This window comes from Cherax quadricarinatus, chromosome 27, assembly GCF_038502225.1.
Source record: "Cherax quadricarinatus isolate ZL_2023a chromosome 27, ASM3850222v1, whole genome shotgun sequence".
NCBI lineage: Eukaryota > Metazoa > Arthropoda > Malacostraca > Decapoda > Parastacidae > Cherax > Cherax quadricarinatus.
Genome location: NC_091318.1, coordinates 26,107,070 through 26,127,392, shown reverse-complemented (window position 1 = coordinate 26,127,392; position 20,323 = coordinate 26,107,070). Strand labels below are relative to the sequence as shown.

General features: G+C 37.7%; 1 protein-coding gene across 14 annotated transcripts in view; it reads right to left on the bottom strand.

Annotated features, from left to right (window-relative positions):
* Positions 1-20,323, bottom strand: part of Mi-2 (chromodomain-helicase-DNA-binding protein Mi-2 homolog) — a 108,962-nt gene that overhangs the window by 29,775 nt on the left and 58,864 nt on the right. For all 14 annotated transcript variants that reach the window (XR_011392490.1, XR_011392491.1, XM_053779938.2 and 11 more), the window contains 5 exons: positions 10,080-10,174; positions 9,622-9,713; positions 5,879-6,065; positions 1,973-2,084; positions 442-629 (listed from right to left, as the gene is read on the bottom strand). Coding sequence is in view for 12 of the 14 variants with exons in the window: in XM_053779938.2 (XP_053635913.1) it covers positions 442-629; positions 1,973-2,084; positions 5,879-6,065; positions 9,622-9,713; positions 10,080-10,174 (674 nt within the window). In the remaining 2 variants the exon portion in view is untranslated. The remainder of the gene's footprint in view (positions 1-441; positions 630-1,972; positions 2,085-5,878; positions 6,066-9,621; positions 9,714-10,079; positions 10,175-20,323) is intronic.

Genomic DNA, 20,323 nt, shown 5'->3' with positions numbered 1-20,323 from the left:
GAGGGGCTTGGACTTCCAGCAGGCATGCATGAGCGTGTTTGATAGGAGTGAATGGAGACAAATGGTTTTTAATACTTGACGCGCTGTTGGAGTGTGAGCAAAGAAACATTTATGAAGGGGTTCAGGGAAACCGGCAGGCCGGACTTGAGTCCTGGAGATGGGAAGTACAGTGCCTGCACTCTGAAGGAGGGGTGTTAATGTTGCAGTTTAAAAACTGTAGTGTAAAGCACCCTTCTGGCAAGACAGTGATGGAGTGAATGATGGTGAAAGTTTTTCTTTTTCAGGCCACCCTGCCTTGGTGGGAATCGGCCAGTGTGATAATAATAAAAAAAAAAAAAAATTATAGTCCTCTTTGTATTGCAGTGCATGAGACATGTATATAGAGAATAGCAGCATAGGGGGTTGTTCACATCAAGAGTGAGACTAAGCATCAAAACTTACCTTTTCTACATCAGAAGTCTGTTCCTCTTTCTTTTCATCCTTATCTGTTCCCTCCAACTTTTCACTCTCCTTTTCTTCTGTTTTATCTTTTTCTTCCAACTTATCATCTTTCTTATCATCATCTTTCTCCTCAACCTCACCCTTAATTGATGGAGCAGGAGAGGGTGTTACACTTGTTGCTGGAGTACCTACATATATAAAACAATACTTGGTTCATAGAAAAATAGTTCTCAAATAGAGGTGCTACAAAATATATAATTCTGCTTCATAGTCTGGGTCACAGCAAAGATAAAACTGCCTAATCATTAATCCTTTGGCAGTGGAACTAAGTACATCTGTTAATGTTAACTAAAAGTATATCTCTGGAATGATTTGATGGCTGTCAAACAAGACATGGTGGTAACTTATGGTAACTTATTACACAGAATGACTGTGGAAAGAAATGAGAAAGAATTGCATTTTTTCAATTATTGTATATTGTATATTGTGATGCAAGTATTGTATAACTTTATGTGATGAAATGGTATGCAATTTACATCATACTCAAAGCAAGAACAATGTAATCAAAAAGCAGAAGAAAATTATTTACAAATTTGTACTGTAGAAAGAAATTAATGATCTACAATTTGATGCAAGGACTGATGAATTGATGGGGTAATATGCTTTTCTTCAAGTTACACCAAGAAATTTGGTAGGAAACAAAGCTTCCAAATATTATAATATTTGTGAAAGGTGTCCTAAGCCAATAGGGGCCACAAAGCACCAAGGGAAAATGGAAGGCATTCAAGTTTGATCCAAGGAAGGAAAGTACAGATCCAATTGTTTAGATTAAGAGCCTTTCATCAACATTAATAACCCTCCATCAAATTGAATAAGGATAAACAAAATTTTAGCGTAGTATCTTTTAAACCAGAGAGAATTCCTAACGGTTTGAAGGCAAACACAGATCATATACTCAAATCTCCAGAACAAATCAGAAGTGGCTGTAATGCCTAAAATATTTAAACGAGAAGCTTCATATCTTTGCAATAAAGTAAATAACTGGTAGGGGTTTGCTTAAACAAATCAAGAAATGAGTGAAGAGAGCTGTAGAAGGGCCATACATAACACTATGTGGAAAAAGAAGTGCAGTACAATCAAGTACCATTAATTCAGAATCCCTTACTTTCGAAACAAAGTTCTATCTTAGTGTGCCAATACTTCAATGATAGCTTGGCAATAGCCAAGGCTCTTCATACTTGGTTAAAAAGAGGAAAAGTAGCAGAAGAGGAAGAAAGAGAAATAGAGGAGGAGAAAAGTAATATCAGAGTAAAGGAGAGAATAGAAGAAACAGCAAGAGCAAGGGAGTGAGAAAGGAGGAAAAAAAAAAATAGACAAGTAGAAGAGGAAGATAAGGAGTAGAGGAGGAATAGGAAGTAGAGGAGGAAAGGGGGAATGATAGCAAACAGATGTAGTAAAGGATAATGCAGAAATGGTGCAATAGTAGTCGAGGAGGATAAATGAGAAGAGAAAAAAGAAACTGATATCTTACCAGATGCTGAAGTACCATTGCTCTTCCCTCCATCTCCAGGTAAAGTCTCAATAGGTTTATTGAGTGCCTCTGGCATGGAGTAGTGGCCATTGATAGTTTCAAATTCTGATACCTGTAGAAAATTATAAAATGTAATTACTGGCCTACAGTCAACTATGGAAGTTAAGGTACAGTAAGGCCCCGCTTTACGCCGTTTTCCCTTACGGCGTTCCGCTAATACGGCGATTTCTAAATTATGACCAAAATTTGCTATACAGAAAGTGGTCTTTCAAATATGGCACACCCCACCTGGTTTGTTTACATTCTCTGTGAGCACAGCTATTATGTCCGGAAACTTTCCAAAATTTCAAGTGTTTTACAGTTATTGTGTATTTTATATGAACGTACTCTGATAATTATGCTCATGTGTACCTGTACCTAAATATACTTACACACTGTGCTGGTGTGTAGGTACACATTAAAATCACTAAGTCTCTCTCTACTCATGACGCCGTAGTAATACTATAATACTATTATATGGTAATACATACTATATAATAATCTCTCTTGGGCACATTAAATGTCTTATTTTACGTTAATAAAGACGTTTTCAATAATCCATCTATGATATTTTCTTCAAAATTATACAAGAAACACGTTACATAGCATATAAACTTTATGCATACACCCACAGAATAAAAATTGACATATATGAGATTTGTTTACAAAGTGGCTCTGTAGGAGTGTCGGAAGAATTACGTTTTCTCTCGTCAAACACTGGGGGATAACTGTAGATAAATATTCCTTTCATATGCCTTCACTCTATATATAGAAATTTATGGCCCTTGTGGGTTTAGTGCTTCTTTTTTGATATTATAATAATAATAACTTGCAATAATAATTTTTAATAATTTGTAATAATAATTTTTAATAATTTGTAATAATAATAATAATTTGTCAGAGCATCATTCCTCCTAAAAATTACATGAGAATGTAAGTATTTTATTTTTATTTTACTGTATCACTGTGGAGACAACTTGTACACAATGTAAGGTGCTTGTATGAATGTTTATGAACTGCAATCAGAGCATCGTCTGTTTGTTTACAGTGGGTGGGATGGCCAGGCTGGCCACTACCCTACCTACCACACCACTTTCTACAAATAAATACTCTTCACCTTTCACCCTACATTAAGACTACAAATATTTTAAGGTAAGTAATGAGTGTACTGTATATGCATTTTTTTTTTTTATTATCACACCGGCCGATTCCCACCAAGGCAGGGTGGCCCGAAAAAGAAAAACTTTCACCATCATTCACTCCATCACTGTCTTGCCAGAAGGGTGCTTTACACTACAGTTTTTAAACTGCAACATTAACACCCCTCCTTCAGAGTGCAGGCACTGTACTTCCCATCTCCAGGACTCAAGTCCGGCCTGCCGGTTTCCCTGAATCCCTTCATAAATGTTACTTTGCTCACACTCCAACAGCACGTCAAGTATTAAAAACCATTTGTCTCCATTCACTCCTATCAAACACGCTCACGCATGCCTGCTGGAAGTCCAAGCCCCTCGCACACAAAACCTCCTTTACCCCCTCCCTCCAACCCTTCCTAGGCCGACCCCTACCCCGCCTTCCTTCCACTACAGACTGATACACTCTTGAAGTCATTCTGTTTCGCTCCATTCTCTCTACATGTCCGAACCACCTCAACAACCCTTCCTCAGCCCTCTGGACAACAGTTTTGGTAATCCCGCACCTCCTCCTAACTTCCAAACTACGAATTCTCTGCATTATATTCACACCACACATTGCCCTCAGACATGACATCTCCACTGCCTCCAGCCTTCTCCTCGCTGCAACATTCATCACCCACGCTTCACACCCATATAAGAGCGTTGGTAAAACTATACTCTCATACATTCCCCTCTTTGCCTCCAAGGACAAAGTTCTTTGTCTCCACAGACTCCTAAGTGCACCACTCACTCTTTTTCCCTCATCAATTCTATGATTCACCTCATCTTTCATAGACCCATCTGCTGACACGTCCACTCCCAAATATCTGAATACGTTCACCTCCTCCATACTCTCTCCCTCCAATCTGATATTCAATCTTTCATCACCTGATCTTTTTGTTATCCTCATAACCTTACTCTTTCCTGTATTCACCTTTAATTTTCTTCTTTTGCACACCCTACCAAATTCATCCACCAATCTCTGCAACTTCTCTTCAGAATCTCCCAAGAGCACAGTGTCATCAGCAAAGAGCAGCTGTGACAACTCCCACTTTGTGTGTGATTCTTTATCTTTTAACTCCACGCCTCTTGCCAAGACCCTCGCATTTACTTCTCTTACAACCCCATCTATAAATATATTAAACAACCACGGTGACATCACACATCCTTGTCTAAGGCCTACTTTTACTGGGAAAAAATTTCCCTCTTTCCTACATACTCTAACTTGAGCCTCACTATCCTCGTAAAAACTCTTCACTGCTTTCAGTAACCTACCTCCTACACCATACACTTGCAACATCTGCCACATTGCCCCCCTATCCACCCTGTCATACGCCTTTTCCAAATCCATAAATGCCACAAAGACCTCTTTAGCCTTATCTAAATACTGTTCACTTATATGTTTCACTGTAAACACCTGGTCCACACACCCCCTACCTTTCCTAAAGCCTCCTTGTTCATCTGCTATCCTATTCTCCGTCTTACTCTTAATTCTTTCAATTATAACTCTACCATACACTTTACCAGGTACACTCAACAGACTTATCCCCCTATAATTTTTGCACTCTCTTTTATCCCCTTTGCCTTTATACAAAGGAACTATGCATGCTCTCTGCCAATCCCTAGGTACCTTACCTTCTTCCATACATTTATTAAATATGCATTTATCACTATTTAAGCATTCTTTCTTCTTTCAGCACACCAGCCGTATCCCACCGAGGCCGGGTGGCCCAAAAGGAAAAACGAAAGTTTCTCCTTTTACATTTAGTAATATATACAGGAGAAGAGGTTACTAGCCCCTTGCTCCCGGCATTTTAGTTGCCTTTTACAACGTGCATGGCTTATGGAGGAAGAATTCTGTTCCACTTCCCCATGGAGATAAGAGGAAATAAACAAGAACAAGAGCTAGAAAGAAAATAGAAGAAAACCCAGAGGGGTGTGTATATATATGCTTGTACATGTATGTGTAGTGTGACCTAAATGTAAGAAGTAGTAGCAAGATGTACCTGTAATCTTGCATATTTATGAGACCGACAAAAGACACCAGCAATCCTACCATCATGTAAAACAATTACAGGCTTTCATTTTACACTCACTTGGCAGAACGGTAGTACCTCCCTGGGTGGTTGCTGTCTACCAACCTACCACCTATATATTTAAGCATTGTCGTAGTATATTATGTGTGGGTGGGGGTGCCCAGGAGGGCTACCACACCTAACTTCTTATAGTAAATGCTACTCACCTTCTGCCCTACATTAAGACTATGAATATTTTGAGATAAATAATGAGTGTACTGTGTGTATATTTTACTTTTTATTGTTTTTTAATGCCTAAGTTCTACTGCTAACTCAATATATGTTATTGTAAACTTGTCATCTGGCATTTATATACATGTATAAGTGGAAAAAATGGCGTTCTGCTTTCTGGTGAAGTCTGCTTTCCGGCAGTAGCTTGGAACCTAACCTGCCGTATAAGTGGGGCCCTACTGTACTTCACCTTGTTACTCATGCAGTAAATAAACAAACTATCTGCCACTTTTACAAATCTCACACACAAATATGAATTCCAAGTTTGCTTACTAAGTGACTAGATTTATTAATAAACAAAATAGGTGTAAATAAGTTTCATTATTTAGTAACAATGTAATGCTCACACTTGCAGTCACCAGAATTAATATCACTAAGGAAATTACCTTTTTGCGAATGAGAGACATAACGCCAATTCTTGTAAGAACATGTTGACGACTTAAGCCTTCCCGGGGTACACCATCGGCAAATGTTTCTGCATTGTCATTGCCCGGTTCACACAAATGACGCATGAATAAAGATGTATAGGCTCGGAAACACTTTTCACTCTTCCCTCGCAGGTCTCGTACCAACCTGAAAGCAATCAAGAATAATTTCACACTACAACATAACTTCAAATACAGCCTCTCCTCACTTAGCGACGTACAGGTCTCCCTCAACATTCACGTTTTCAACTTTCACGGGCTTCACACATTCGCGAATTCCCAACCGCCAAATTCCCAGCCACCAAATTCCCAGCCGCCAAATCATATTTAAGTTTCCCGCCACCTGCGAGTCCCTACTACCCCCCCTCCGATCCCAGCAACTGGCAGCCAGCCCTCCCACCACTCAGTGTGGTGAGTGTTTTGTTTGTTCATTATTTGCTATTAAACTACAGTATAAATAATGTAAACCCATTCATGACTGCATATTGGAATGGCTATTCGGACAGGTATTAGATGGTGACATCATGTGTTTACTCTTGAACACTGCAAAGAATTAAACATTTCTGCTACAGCTAATAATAACAATAGTAATAATAATAATAATAATAATAATAATAAATATGATATAATTGAAGAAGGAAATTGTACAAAAATATGAGGGAGTGGTTGACACATCGTCAGTGTGACTGTGTTTATGCTGGAGTAAACATTAGTCTCCCTGCTCTTCCAAACATTTCACAATAATTCATTGTGTTTGGTGCTTGTAGATTGAGTGTGACTGGAGTGGTAGAGGCAGTGATTGAGGCAAGGCAATGGTATTTAATAACATACATGTTATTAATAATATGTATTATTATTATTTATAACATGTTATTAAATACATACATGTTAATAATATTACATGTTATTAATAATAACAATAATAATAACAACTGGCAGCCAGCCCTCCCACCCGCCACTCACTCACTCAGTCGGTCAGTCTCCAGCCACTGTGCGAGTCGGTCCTTGCTGTTTGTGTGGTGGTGAAAGTATGTCTCATGCCATGCAGTTACACTCCATATAATCATCTCCATTCAACTGTCATCAGTAACTGCATGTAATATCAATAGAGAAATAAAGAATTATAATTTAAATTTTTTTAATCATCACAAGTCATCAGAGTTCGTCTGCCTTACGATTGGTGAGTGTTTTGTTTGTTCATTATTTATTAAACTACAGTATAAATAATGTCAACTCATTCATGACTGCTAATAATAATAATAATAATAATAATAATAATAATAATAATAATAAATACGAGGGTTGAAGCAGTGGGTGGTAGAGGCATCGTCAGTCAGTATGGCTTTGTTTATGCTGGAGTGAGTATTATCCTCTGCGCTCTTCCAAACATTTCACAATAATTCATTGTGTTTGGTGCTTGTTGATTGACTGTGACTGCTACAAAATTAACCATGGGCCCAAATAAATTTTGGTAAAGAAACTGAGAAGCACGAAAGAATTGAAGAAAGAAATTATATAAAAATACGAGGCAGTGGTGGAGGCAGTACAATATTTTATGATGTTCTCGGGTACGTATTTTATGATTGTTCATGAGAACATAAGAAAGGAGGAACACTGCAGTAGACCTGTTGGCCCATACTATTCAGGTCCTTCACAAATCCAGCCCAATAACAGAATAAATGCTACCCAAGCAATAAGCTTTGAACATTCTATTTACTTGCATGCAAGACCCATTCAAATCCAACCACCTCTCACTTGTGTATTTATCCAACCTAAATGTGAAGCTACCCAAGGTTTTAGCTTTGATAGGACCTTGGGTAGCTTTAAAAAGAGATTGGACAAATATATGAGTGGGAGGAGCATGTACGTATATACATGTATATACATAGATTATTTCATTTTATTATTTTATTATATTTCCCTGCAATATATTGGGGCACCAAACATTCGCGATTTTTCAACATTCACGGGGCTCTTGATCCCCTAACCCCCGCGAATGTTGAGGGAGACCTGTACTCATTTATTGATGACTTGGACTTACGACGGGCTCTCTGACCAGTATACATACCTAAATAATGTATATTAGAGCTGATTTCCTCTATTCTGTTTATTACAATATACAGTATACTACTGTATAAACATTTAAAAGTTTACCAGAAATGTTATAAGTGGTGCAAAGGTGACATTAAAGCAATATCAAAGATGGTTGACACAAACCCACTACCATTATAGTATGCTCCTCACTTAGCGATGAATTTGTTTACCGTTGTGGTCTTAGGAACGGAACTCCATCGTTAAGTGAGGAGAGGCTGTATATCAATATTGCAGACAATCACCTTAGCTATGATTAAAAAATAAGGATGGGGTACTGTAATTTATACCAATGAGTTGTGTAAGAATAATACAGTGGACCCCCGTCTTACGATATTAATCCGTTCCTGAAAGCTCATTGTATGCCGAAATTATCGTAAGGCGAATTAATTTTCCCCATAAGAAATAATGGAAATCAAATTAATCAGTGTAAGACACCCATAAGTATGAAAAAATTTTTTTTTACCACATGAAATATTAAATGATGGTGAAAGTTTTTCTTTTTCAGGCCACCCTGCCTTGATGGGAATCGGCCAGTGTGTTAATAAAATAATAATAATGAAATATTAATTTTAATACAAACAAACTGAAGAAAACATGCGCAGTTGATACTCTACTAAGAATATAATACATGACACTTACCTTTATTGAAGATCTGGTGATGATTGATGGGATGGGAGGAGGGGAGTGTGTGGAAGTTGTTATTGTTTAGAAGGGGAATCCCCTTCCATTAGGACTTAAGGTATCAAGTCCTTTTCTGGGGTTACTTCCCTTCTTCTTTTAATGCCACTAGGACCAGCTTGAGAGTTACTGGACCTCTGTCGCACAACATATCTGTCCATTGAGCTCTGTACCTCTCGTTCCTTTATGATTTGTCTAAAGTGGTTCACAACATTGTCATTGTAATAGTCACCAGCACGGCTTGCAATAGCTGTGTCAGGGTGATTTTCATCCATAAAGGTTTGCACTTCAAGCCACTTTGCACACATTTCCTTAATCTCTTTTTTTCATTTCCATACTAATTCTCACCCTTTTTACCACAGGGATGGCACTAGAAGCTTTCTTGGGGTCCATGGTGACTTATATTGCAGTTACAAGCACTAAAAACACTGGGATAATGTGAAATGTACCGAATGTATACGTAGATGCGACCGCACTGGCTGGCTTGTAAACAATGGCGCTGAGACCACACGTGGGACGCGTCCTGGACGAATCACGTAAGGCGAGTTTTTTAGCATGAGGCGAGGTAAAATTTTTGCGTTAAAATGTATCGTATGGCGGATTTAACGTAACGCGATGCCATCGTAAGGTGGGGGTTCACTGTATTTAACATCAGAAATTACTAGAAAATATACATTTGTCTAGTTTATTAACAATTACATTAATCAATGTAACTGAAAAACCAATGTGTGTACAGAATCCCAAATACTGTGAAACATACCTGACTCAACAGTCTTAACCAAATCACTTTTGATATGTGATTTTCATAAACTATGAAGAAACAACTACTGTAATAATAAGTGCTATACAATTCAAGAGGAAACTGACCTTAATGGAGTTTCCGACAATGACACAACAATAATTCAAAAAGTCTTATATCCATATATACCCACCACTGAGAATTGAAGGCTTCTTGTGGTGGCATACCATAGCGCATGACAGCATTGAGGAAGGACTTTCGTTGACGAGCATTGAAACCAAGAACCTGAAATGAATTCGAAGACATTTGTAAAAAAATAATTCTATAGCAATGTGCATAGGCTGTGAATCATATTACAAACAAGGTGAAAACACACAAAAAAATAAAAGCTTCAATTAAGAATAACTAGCTCCATTATGTAGCAAAAGTAAAACCTAATTTACAAATACAATTCTGTATCTGTTAATAATTTTGGGGATCATCTAGGATCCTTCCTAAATAGTAGTTGATGGCTAAAGTTGGATCATAAATGTTAAGGTGTGCTAAAACAATTTAACACTTATGATTAATTTATTAAAGATTAAACACCACTAAGATGAGCTCTAATAATGTCACTACAAAAAATAAACATCAAAAAATGAATTTCTTTACCTCAATGTTGCCACCAACTCTTGCCAAAAGAGGGGGTAAGGGTCTGTCTCTGTCATTTCGATCAACTCGCCTACGGGATCGCCGTCCTCCTTCACCTGTTAAGAGTACCATTCAGAAATGAAATTTTACAGATTTTAAAAATGAAAATAACCGTTACATAAAACAACTATTACTGAAGGTTTATTTTTAATGTCAGCCATTTGTTCACTCTTGTCAAGACATTTCTCAGTAACTTCTAGTATTTTAATCTTCCATCTGTGATTACCCCTCTTCAAAAAAATCTTATTAACCTTTTAATGTCGCTGTACTAGTATGACTCAATTTTTGCTCCTTTAAATATGCCACCAGCCAATATATTTTACTTTGGCTCAACTGATTGGGTATCCTACAATCCCACACACCTTTGAAAAAAATCTAAGACCATGCAGGTCCATGCTATGCAACATGGGATAACATTGCTCAACTAGCATAAATAAACAATGAAACCAGGACCTGTTGTTTCACCACTAGCTTTCTACCAGCAGAGTGAAACTGAAAAGAAAATGTCTTATTCCAAATTTATTATAGTGGAATTCAGCCAATAAGCACACTGTGTAGACTTAACCAAGCATAACCCATTAAAGTCAAATAATGTCACTTATTTCCACGTTTCCTCTAATATTACACCTTGAAACAATGTTAACAGATATTCCTTGTACAAAATTTTAAAAACACAAAGCAGTAAAACAGAAAAAAAAAAACTGATTGCTCTAATTTATACTGTATATTCTATGTGGAGCAATATCAGGCCATGTATTTCCCCATGTTTGAAGTACTGAAACACCTTGAAACACATCTAATATAAGAAACTAGAGTACATGGTGTTAAATATAACAATAAAAAAACGAAAAACAATCATAATTTGGCACCAATTAATTGTAAAATGTAAATATTGTTGGCACATTTATAGTGCTGCTGCTGACGAGTGATCAATTTTTCACCAACTTCAACACCATAAATTGTAAGATTCATCAGAGTCCACTCATTTTAGTCTTATTCGATTTGTAAAAATGCACTCTTTAAATCTGTAAGAAAAAAATATATCTTGTCACACAGTAATTTTAATTTTTGGGTTTGGCACAGTTAACCCTTTCAGTGTCAGTCCCGTAGTACCACAGCTTGAGAGCCGGTGTCAGTCCCGTAGTACTACGCCAAAATTATAGAGCCTTCAAATCTGGAGGAAAAAAGCTGGTAGGCCTACATATGAAAGAATGGGTCTGCGTGGTCAGTGTGCGCAGTATAAAAAAAAATTCTGCAGCATGCAGTGCATAATGAGAAAATAAAACTCCGACCGTGTTTTTGGTTTAAAACAGCGACTTTGCGGTGTATTTTCGTATGGTATTTATGGTTGAATTCTTGTTTTTTTGGTCTCATTTAATAGAATGGAAGATATAATACAGAAATGGAGATGATTTTGATTGGTCTCACAATGAAAAGTACCTTGAAATTGAGCTCAAAGTAGTGGAAATGTTCTATTTTTGCTGATGTTCAAGAGTACACAAATGACATCACTGTCCAGTATGTGTTCAGTTGGCTAGTCTAATATGCAGTCATGAATGAGTTGACATTATTTATACAATTATTATAATAATGCAGTAGTTTGCATAACAGTAAATCTGTATTCTGTGAGAATAAAAATTCAAAATGGAAAGCAAGAGCAATATAAGAGGGGCTTGGAGAGTTGACTAATGAACAGAGAAAATGTTATTTTAGTGCCAGGAATGTCTGCCTTATTTATTCTGGACCCTATTTTGAAATTGGCATCTTTTGAAATTTGTGTGAAATTGGCCAAAACGCCAATTTCTGACCACTTTACTGGGTAGTTGAAGTTGGTAAATGGGCAGTTTCTTGTACTCAATCAATAGAACAAATGGAGTTCTAGCGAAATTGCTATGATTTTAGTTAACTGGAACAATGGAACTGGCTGAAAATATGGCTCAAAATGGGCAAAACCGCTGATGTGTAAATATCACCCAGAAAAGATTCTCTATATTTCATAAGAAAAACTAATTTTTTTTAAATTTTTCGACACAGAGTGAGTTAAGGATCAGGGGTGTTGACACTGAAAGGGTTAAAGGACTAATCTATAACATTTGACAACAGAACATCTGTACTAGAGTGCCTTTAAGCCAAGGATATCCTCTACCAAGGCTCCTATGTCTCTAAATTTCTATTGTCCATGTTTTACAACCGATTCTACAACTTGTTAGTTCGGTCAAGATTCATGGACTAAAATCAACAAAACCATTTCCTTATAACCATGCACAACTGTGCTGCTACATAAGAACTTTCTAATTCACTACCAAAATTTTTAATCATCCTATGTACAGTAAATACTCACATGCATTATATTTTTCAAAGCTCACATGCAAGCTAAATTCATGTAATATGATGAAGTTTACAAAACAAGTGCCAAAAAGCTCATTTTTAAATCTTCCCTTCCCCAATGAAATGTTTAAGTGTGGTAATGTACAATTTACTTTCTTTTGGCAGCAGGAGTTAGATTAGACAGTATGAATAATGTCATACACTTGCAGCTTCACACTTCACAGAGCCAAAAAGAAGCATAAGAGTATGGAAAACCTATAGTAAGTGAAGGACATAAAAACAGAAATAAGCAGATTAGCCAGTAATAAATACACAAGGGTGAGGAGAAAGCCTGAGGACAATTTGAGAATGACACAGTAGCTAATGCCAAGTCTGAACCAAAACTGTTTCACAGCCATATCACAAGAAAGACAACTTAAGAGACATATGTCAGGAAGTATTTCTTCAGTCTCAGGGTGATCGGAAAGTGAAATGATCTCTGTAAGGAAATAATGGAGCCAGGCTCCATGCATAGCTTTAAGAGCAGGTACAATAAGGCCAGGCTAGGAGGGAGTAAATTTGGCAAACAGCAAGTTGAGAGGTGGGACCAGGACTAAGACTCAACCACTGCAGAAACATATAAGTGAGTGCTGTACTTTAATATATACATGCTAAAAACATTTCATACTTTTAATTTTAAATGTATTACTCTTACTACCAATTGAGACAAATATCTATAAATGTCTTTAACATGTAAATATAAAACATTCAAACTCCACATCATCCTTCACCACATCTGGGGATATTGGTGTTCTTAAAAACCTCACAAATTCCCACATGATTATTAACCCTTTGAGGGTTTCGGCCGTATTAGTACGGCTTACGACCCAGGGTTTTTAACGTACTAGTACGCCTAAATTCTAGCGCCCTCAAATCTAGTGAGAGAAAGCTGGTAGGCATACATATGAAAGAATGGGTCTATGTGGTCAGTGTGCGCAGTATATAAAAAATCCTGCAGCACACAGTGCATAATGAGAAAAAAAAAAAAACTTTGACCGTGTTTTTGGAATAAAACAGCGACTTTGCACTGTATTTTCGTATGGTATTTATTGTTGTATTCTAGTTTTCTTGGTCTCATGTTATAGAATGGAAGACATATCACAGAAATTGAGATGATTTTGACTGGTTTTACAATGAAAAGTACCTTGAAATTGAGCTCAAAGTAGCAGAAATGTTCGATTTTTACCAAAGTTCAAAAGTAAAATTATGTCAAGCGTCCAATACACGTCAACTGGTGAGTCTAATATTCCTTCACAAGTGCGCTGATATTATTTATACCATTTCTACACTAATACAGCAGTCTGAATAACAGTAAATCTTCTATTTTTTTGTAAGAATCATACTTTTGGTGTCATTATGATTGGGAAAGGATTCTCTGTCTTTTCATAAGAAAAAATAATTTTTTTTTTTTTTAAATTTGGCCGACCCTGAGAACAAGTCTCGGAGAGGGCCTGTCGACCCTCAAAGGGTTAATTCATTACTGAATCACTTTTTTTTTTAAGCAGTGGGCACAAAAGCATATACAGTGGTAACTCGTAATACATCCACTTTGGAATAAGTCCAACTTGGTATACGTCCTGTTTGGACGTAAGAATTTTTGCTTGGTATACGACCTTCGTTTGGAATAGTACAACTCGCGTGCTAGAACTGTATGGGTCAAAATGAGTCACGACACCGCGTGCTACCCTTATTTACCTCTCTCTCAAGACAAAGCCACAACTGCCCACTAGAGTCAGTGATGTGGAGGAGTTAGTGAAGGGGCACAGGGAAGAGCTAACCACTGAGGAGCTGCAGGAACTTGAGGAGGAGGAGCACAAGACTAAAAGATGGATGCACTCTCTTCAGGCTCAGAAGAGGAGACAGAGGAAGCCCCTACTTCATTAATCAAGGAAATCTTTGCCAAATGGATGGACATCAAAAACTTTGCAGAAAAGTATCACCCCAACAAAGCCCAAACAAGCCGTAATAGCATTCTCTGGAATGACCAGATAATGTCACATTTCCAAAACATCCCGAGGAGAAGGCAGATGCAAAGTTCTTTGGACAGACTTAGTAAAAGTCAAACCTGGCGAGCTTCAACCTGGTCCACATAGGGAAAAGAGACAGAAAAGAGAAGGGGACTCTCCTTCCAAAAGATAACATTTCCTCCTCCTCCTCCTCCCTTTTCAGCACTATCCTAGTAGGCACTCGACTCTTTTCAGCAAAGCAAAGTGAGGTTAAATTTGCATTTATTTCATCTAATTCTTTTGTATTTATATATATATTTTAATATTAAGCAGTACTTAAATTACATATTTTAGTATTAAGCAGTGTTTAAATTATTTTACACAACCCCATCAATGTATAATATGCCAATAACAACAGGATTTTTTTTTTCATGGGAATGGAATAATAATTTTCCCTATATTTCTTGTGGGAAAATTTGTTTGGTATACGTCCTGTTTGGTATAAGTCTAAGGTCCTGGAACGGATTAAAGATGTATACTGAGGTACCACTGTACAATTCCATATTCAGTATAAATTACAAATATTTAAATTAGAGTACAGTGAACCCTCGGTTACTGGCCATTCCACCAATTGGCCAACTCACTTATCAGCCGTTTTTTCGGCTTCCAGTTTTTTTTTTCTTTTTTTTTTTTTAAACAAGTCAGCCGTCTCCCACCGAGGCAGAGTGACCCAAAGAGAAAATCCCCAAAAAGAAAACACTTTCATCATCATTCAACACTTTCACCTCGCTCACACATAATTACTATTTTTGCAGAGGTGCCCAGAATACAACAGTTTAGAGGTATATACGTGTAAAGATACACAACATATCCCTCCAAACTGCCAATATCCCAAACCCCTACTTTAGAGTGCAGGCACTGTACTTTCCATTTCCAGTACTCAAGTCCGGCTATATAAAAATAACCGGTTTCCCTGAATCCCTTCACTAAATATTACCCTGCTCACACTCCAACAGCTCGTCAGGTCCCAAATACCACTCGTCTCCATTCACTCCTATCGAACATGCTCACGTATGCCTGCTGGAAGCCCAAGCCCACAAAACCTCCCTTACCCCTTCCTTCCAACCTTTTCGAGGACGACCCCTACCTCACCTTCCTTCCCCAACAGATTTATATGCTCTCCATGTCATTCTACTCTGATCCATTCTCTAAATGACCAAACCATCTCAACAACCCCCCTTCAGCCCTACAAACCTTCTCCTAATTTCCACACTCCGAATTTTCTGCATAATATTTACACCATACATTGCCCTTAGACAGGACATCTCCACTGCCTCCAACCGCCTGCTCACTGCTGCATTTACAACCCAAGCTTCACACCCATATAAGAGTGTTGGTACTGCTATACTTTCATACTTTCCCTTCTTTACCTCCATAGATAACGTTTTTTGTCTCCACATGTACCTCAACGCACCACTCGCCTTTTTTCCCTCATAAATTCTATGATTAACCTCATCCTTCATAAATCCATCAACCGACACGTCAACTCCCAAATATCTGAAAGCATTCACTTCTTCCATACTCCTCCTCCCCAATTTGATATCCAATTTTTATTTAACTAAATCATTTGATACTCTCATCACCTTAGGGGGCTGTAGGGCAAATTGTCGCGCGCGCTCACCCAAAAATAAAAAAATTATGGAAATTGAGTTATATATACAGAAAAATAACTTAACTCTCTGGCAACACAATGGTACCAGAATGAATGTTCTACGACGTTTCTACAAGAAATTATAGTCATTTATATCAGGTATGGTGACGGTGATATTGGTAGCGAGTCTGCTCACGGCCCGTATATTTTTTGGAGTTTTTTCCTTGTTTTTTATCGCTTTTTCTTGCATTATTCTTTCTAATATAATAACTGACTATTTGGCATCATAAAACAGTAGGTGGAGCTTATCCGTAGACTTAGAGACAACCAGGAACCATATGGGAATGCTCAGCAGTGCTCCCGCTCCAGAGAGTGCCAGGAGAAATCTCTTCATTATTACGCTTATATATCAACTCTACGGCTTATTTGTCTATCAGAATTGATCTAATATGATATAATAAACACTATAAATAACATACAAACATGTTATATACTCTAGACTGAATAAAATAGGCCACAATATGACGAGAGATTATCGGGAATATTTCGATAAATAATGAGTTACTCCTCTCCATGTCGTATTCTTTGGTCTCTGAGTAAGAGAAAACGGTTTTGAAGAGGATAACTACACTAGAACATCAGTTTACTAAGAAATACACCCAAACAAATGCGATTTTCGCGATTTTTTTTTTTTTTTTTGAGACGGGGACCAGCCGGCGTTCCCGGCCGATATCTCACAAGTAACTTATTCACCCAAAGTAGAAAGTGCTTCCTTTATTACTTAATTAAATGGAATAATATTCACAGAAATTGTAGAATAATGATTTCTCTTATTTCCACCGTTCACTTTTTGGAAATATTCCAAATACTTTGGGAGTTATGTGGGAGTAAAGGGCAGATTTTTTTTCAATATTCCAGAAACTAAGAAACTTTATTTTTTTGCGAGATAACGATAAGTTATTTAGAGGAGAGCACACTGTCAAAATTAGTATTAGCATTGTTCTCTCGGCACCAAGTGTCCAAACAACCTTACGTAGCCCCACATAAGACTTCGGGCACAAGGGCATTTTCAGTAAATCAGTCTTTTCTCAGTTGTTGTTTGAGGTATATTTTTGATAAATATTTTCAAGGAAGAGTGAAAACACTTTGTCTTGTGCACCAAAACTGGAGAAAATCGGACGGTAAACAAAAGAGTTACGAATTTTGCCCGACGGCCCCCTTAGTCTTTTCTATGTTCACTTTCAACTTTCTACCTTTACACACACTCCCAAATTCATCCACTAACCTTTGCAATTTTTCTTTAGAATCTAACATAAGCACAGTATCATCAGCAAAAAGTAACTGTGTCAATTCCCATTTTGTATTTAATTCCCCATAATTTAATCCCACCCCTCTCCCGAACACCCTAGCATTTACTTCTTTTACAACCCCATCTATAAATATATTAAACAACCATGGTGACATTACACATCCCTGTCTAAGACCTACTTTTACCGGGAAGTAGTCTCCCTCTCTTCTACACACCCTAACCTGAGCCTCACTATCCTCATAAAAACTCTTTACAGCATTTAGTAACTTACCACCTATTCCATATACTTGCAACATCTGCCACATTGCTCCCCTATCCACTCTATCATATGCCTTTTCTAAATCCATAAATGCAATAAAAGTTTCCCTACCTTTATCTAAATACTGTTCACATATATGCTTCAATGTAAACACTTGATCTACACATCCCCTACCCACTCTAAAACCTCCTTGCTCATCTACAATCCTACATTCTGTCTTGCCTCTAATTCTTTCAATTATTACCCTACAGTACACTTTTCCTGGTATACTCAATAAACTTATTCCTCTATAATTTTTATAATCTCTTTTGTCCCCCTTCCCTTTATATAAAGGGACTACACATGCTCTCTGCCAATCCCTAGGTACCTTCCCCTCTTTCATACATATATTAAAAAAAATACCAACCACTCCAACACTATATCCCCCCTGCTTTTAACATTTCTGTCATGATCCCGTCAGTTCCAGCTGATTTACCCCCTTTCATTCTATGTAATGCCTCACCCACCTCCCCCATACTCACATCCTGTTCTTCTTCACTCCTAAAAGATGGTATACCTCCCTTGCCAGTGCATGAAATTACTGCCTCCCTTTCTTCATCGACATTTAAAAGTTCCACAAAATATTCTCGCTATCTACCCAATACCTCCATCTCCCCACCTACTAACTCCCCTACTCTGTTTTTAACTGACAAATCCCTTCGTTCCCTAGGCTTTCTTAACTTGTTTAACTCACTCCAAAATTTTTTCTTATTTTCATTAAACTTTCTTGACAGTGCCTCTCCCACTATCATCTGCTCTCCTTTTGCACTCTCTCACCACTTTCTTCACCTTTCTTTTACTCTCCATATACTCTACTCTTCTTATAACACTTCTGCTTTGTAAAAACCTCTCATAAGCTAACTTTCTCTTTTATCACACCCTTTACTTCATCATTCCACCAATCACTCCTCTTTCCTCTGCACCCACCCTCCTATAACCACAAACTTCTGCCCCACATTCTAATACTGCATTCTTAAAACTATTCCAACCCTCTTCAACCCTCCCCACTACTCATACTTGCACCAGCCCACCTTCCTGCCAATAGTTGCTTATATCTCATCCGAACTTCCTCCTCCCTTAGTTTATATCACCTCCCTCTTACTTGTTGCCATTTTCCTCTTTTCCCATCTACCTCTTACCCTAACTGTAGCTACAACTAAATAATGATCCGATATATCAGTTGCCCCTTTATAAAACGTGTACATCCTGGAACCTACCCATCGACCTTTTATCCACCAATACATTATCTAACAAACTACTTTCATTACGTGCTATATCAAACCTTGTATATTTATTTATCTTTTTCATAAAATATGTATTACTTATTACCAAGTCTCTTTCTACACATAGCTCAATTAAAGGCTCCCCATTTTCATTTACCCCTGGCACCCCAAATTTACCTACTACTCCCTCCACAACATTTCTGCCCACTTTAGCATTGAAATCCCCAACCACCATTACTCTCACACTTGGTTCAAAACTCCCCATGCATTCACTCAACATTTCCAAAAAAAAATCTCTCTCTCCTCTACACTTCTCTCTTCTCCAGGTGCATATACGCTTATTATAACCCACTTTTTACATCCAACCTTTATTTTACTCCACATAATCCTTGAATTAATACATTTATAGTCCCTCTTTTCCTGCCATAGCTTATCCTTCAACATTATTGCTACTCCTTCTTTAGTTCTAACTTTATCTGAAACCCCTGACCTAATCCCATTTGTTCCTCTCCACTGAAACTCTCCCACCCCCTTCAGCTTTGTTTCACTTAAAGCCAGGACATCCAGCTTCTTCTCATTCATAACATCCACAATCATCTCTTTCTTATCATTTGCACAACATCCACGCACAGACTTCCCACTTTGACAATTTTCTTCTTATTCTTTTTAGTAATTATTACAGGAAAAGGGGTTACTAGCCCATTGTTCCCGGCATTTTAGTTGACTTTTACAACACGCATGGCTTACAGAGGAAAGATTCTTATTCCACTTCCCCATGGATATAAAAGGAAAAGTAATAAGACCAAGAACTATTAAGATAAAATCAAAGAAAACTCAGATTTTTTTTTTTTCAACAAACCAGCCGTATCCCACTAAGGCGGGGTGGCCCAAAAAGAAAAATGAAAGTTTCTCCTTTTAAATTTAGTAATTTATACAGGAGAAGGGGTTACTAGGCCCTTGCTCCTGGCATTTTAGTCGCCTCTTACAACACGCATGTCTTACGGAGGAAGAATTCTGGTCCACTTCCCCATGGAGATAATAGGAAATAAACAAGAACAAGAACTAGAAAGAAAATAGAAGAAAACCCAGAGGGGTGTGTATATATATGCTTGTACATGTGTAGTGTGACCTAAGTGTAAGTGGAAGTAGCAAGACGTACCTGTAATCTTGCATATTTATGACAGACAAAAGACACCAGCAATCCTACCATCATGTAAAACAATTACAGGCTTTCGTTTTACACTCACTTGGCAGGATGGTAGTACCTCCCTGGGTGGTTGCTGTTATCGGCCGTTATTTCGCTTATCAGCTGGTGATGCTCGCACATTCCTGAGTCAGTGTAGCTGTGTCACTGGCTGAGTGAGGAAGCTTCTGCTCATTCATCCAAACATCTCACTATAAATCAGCGTTT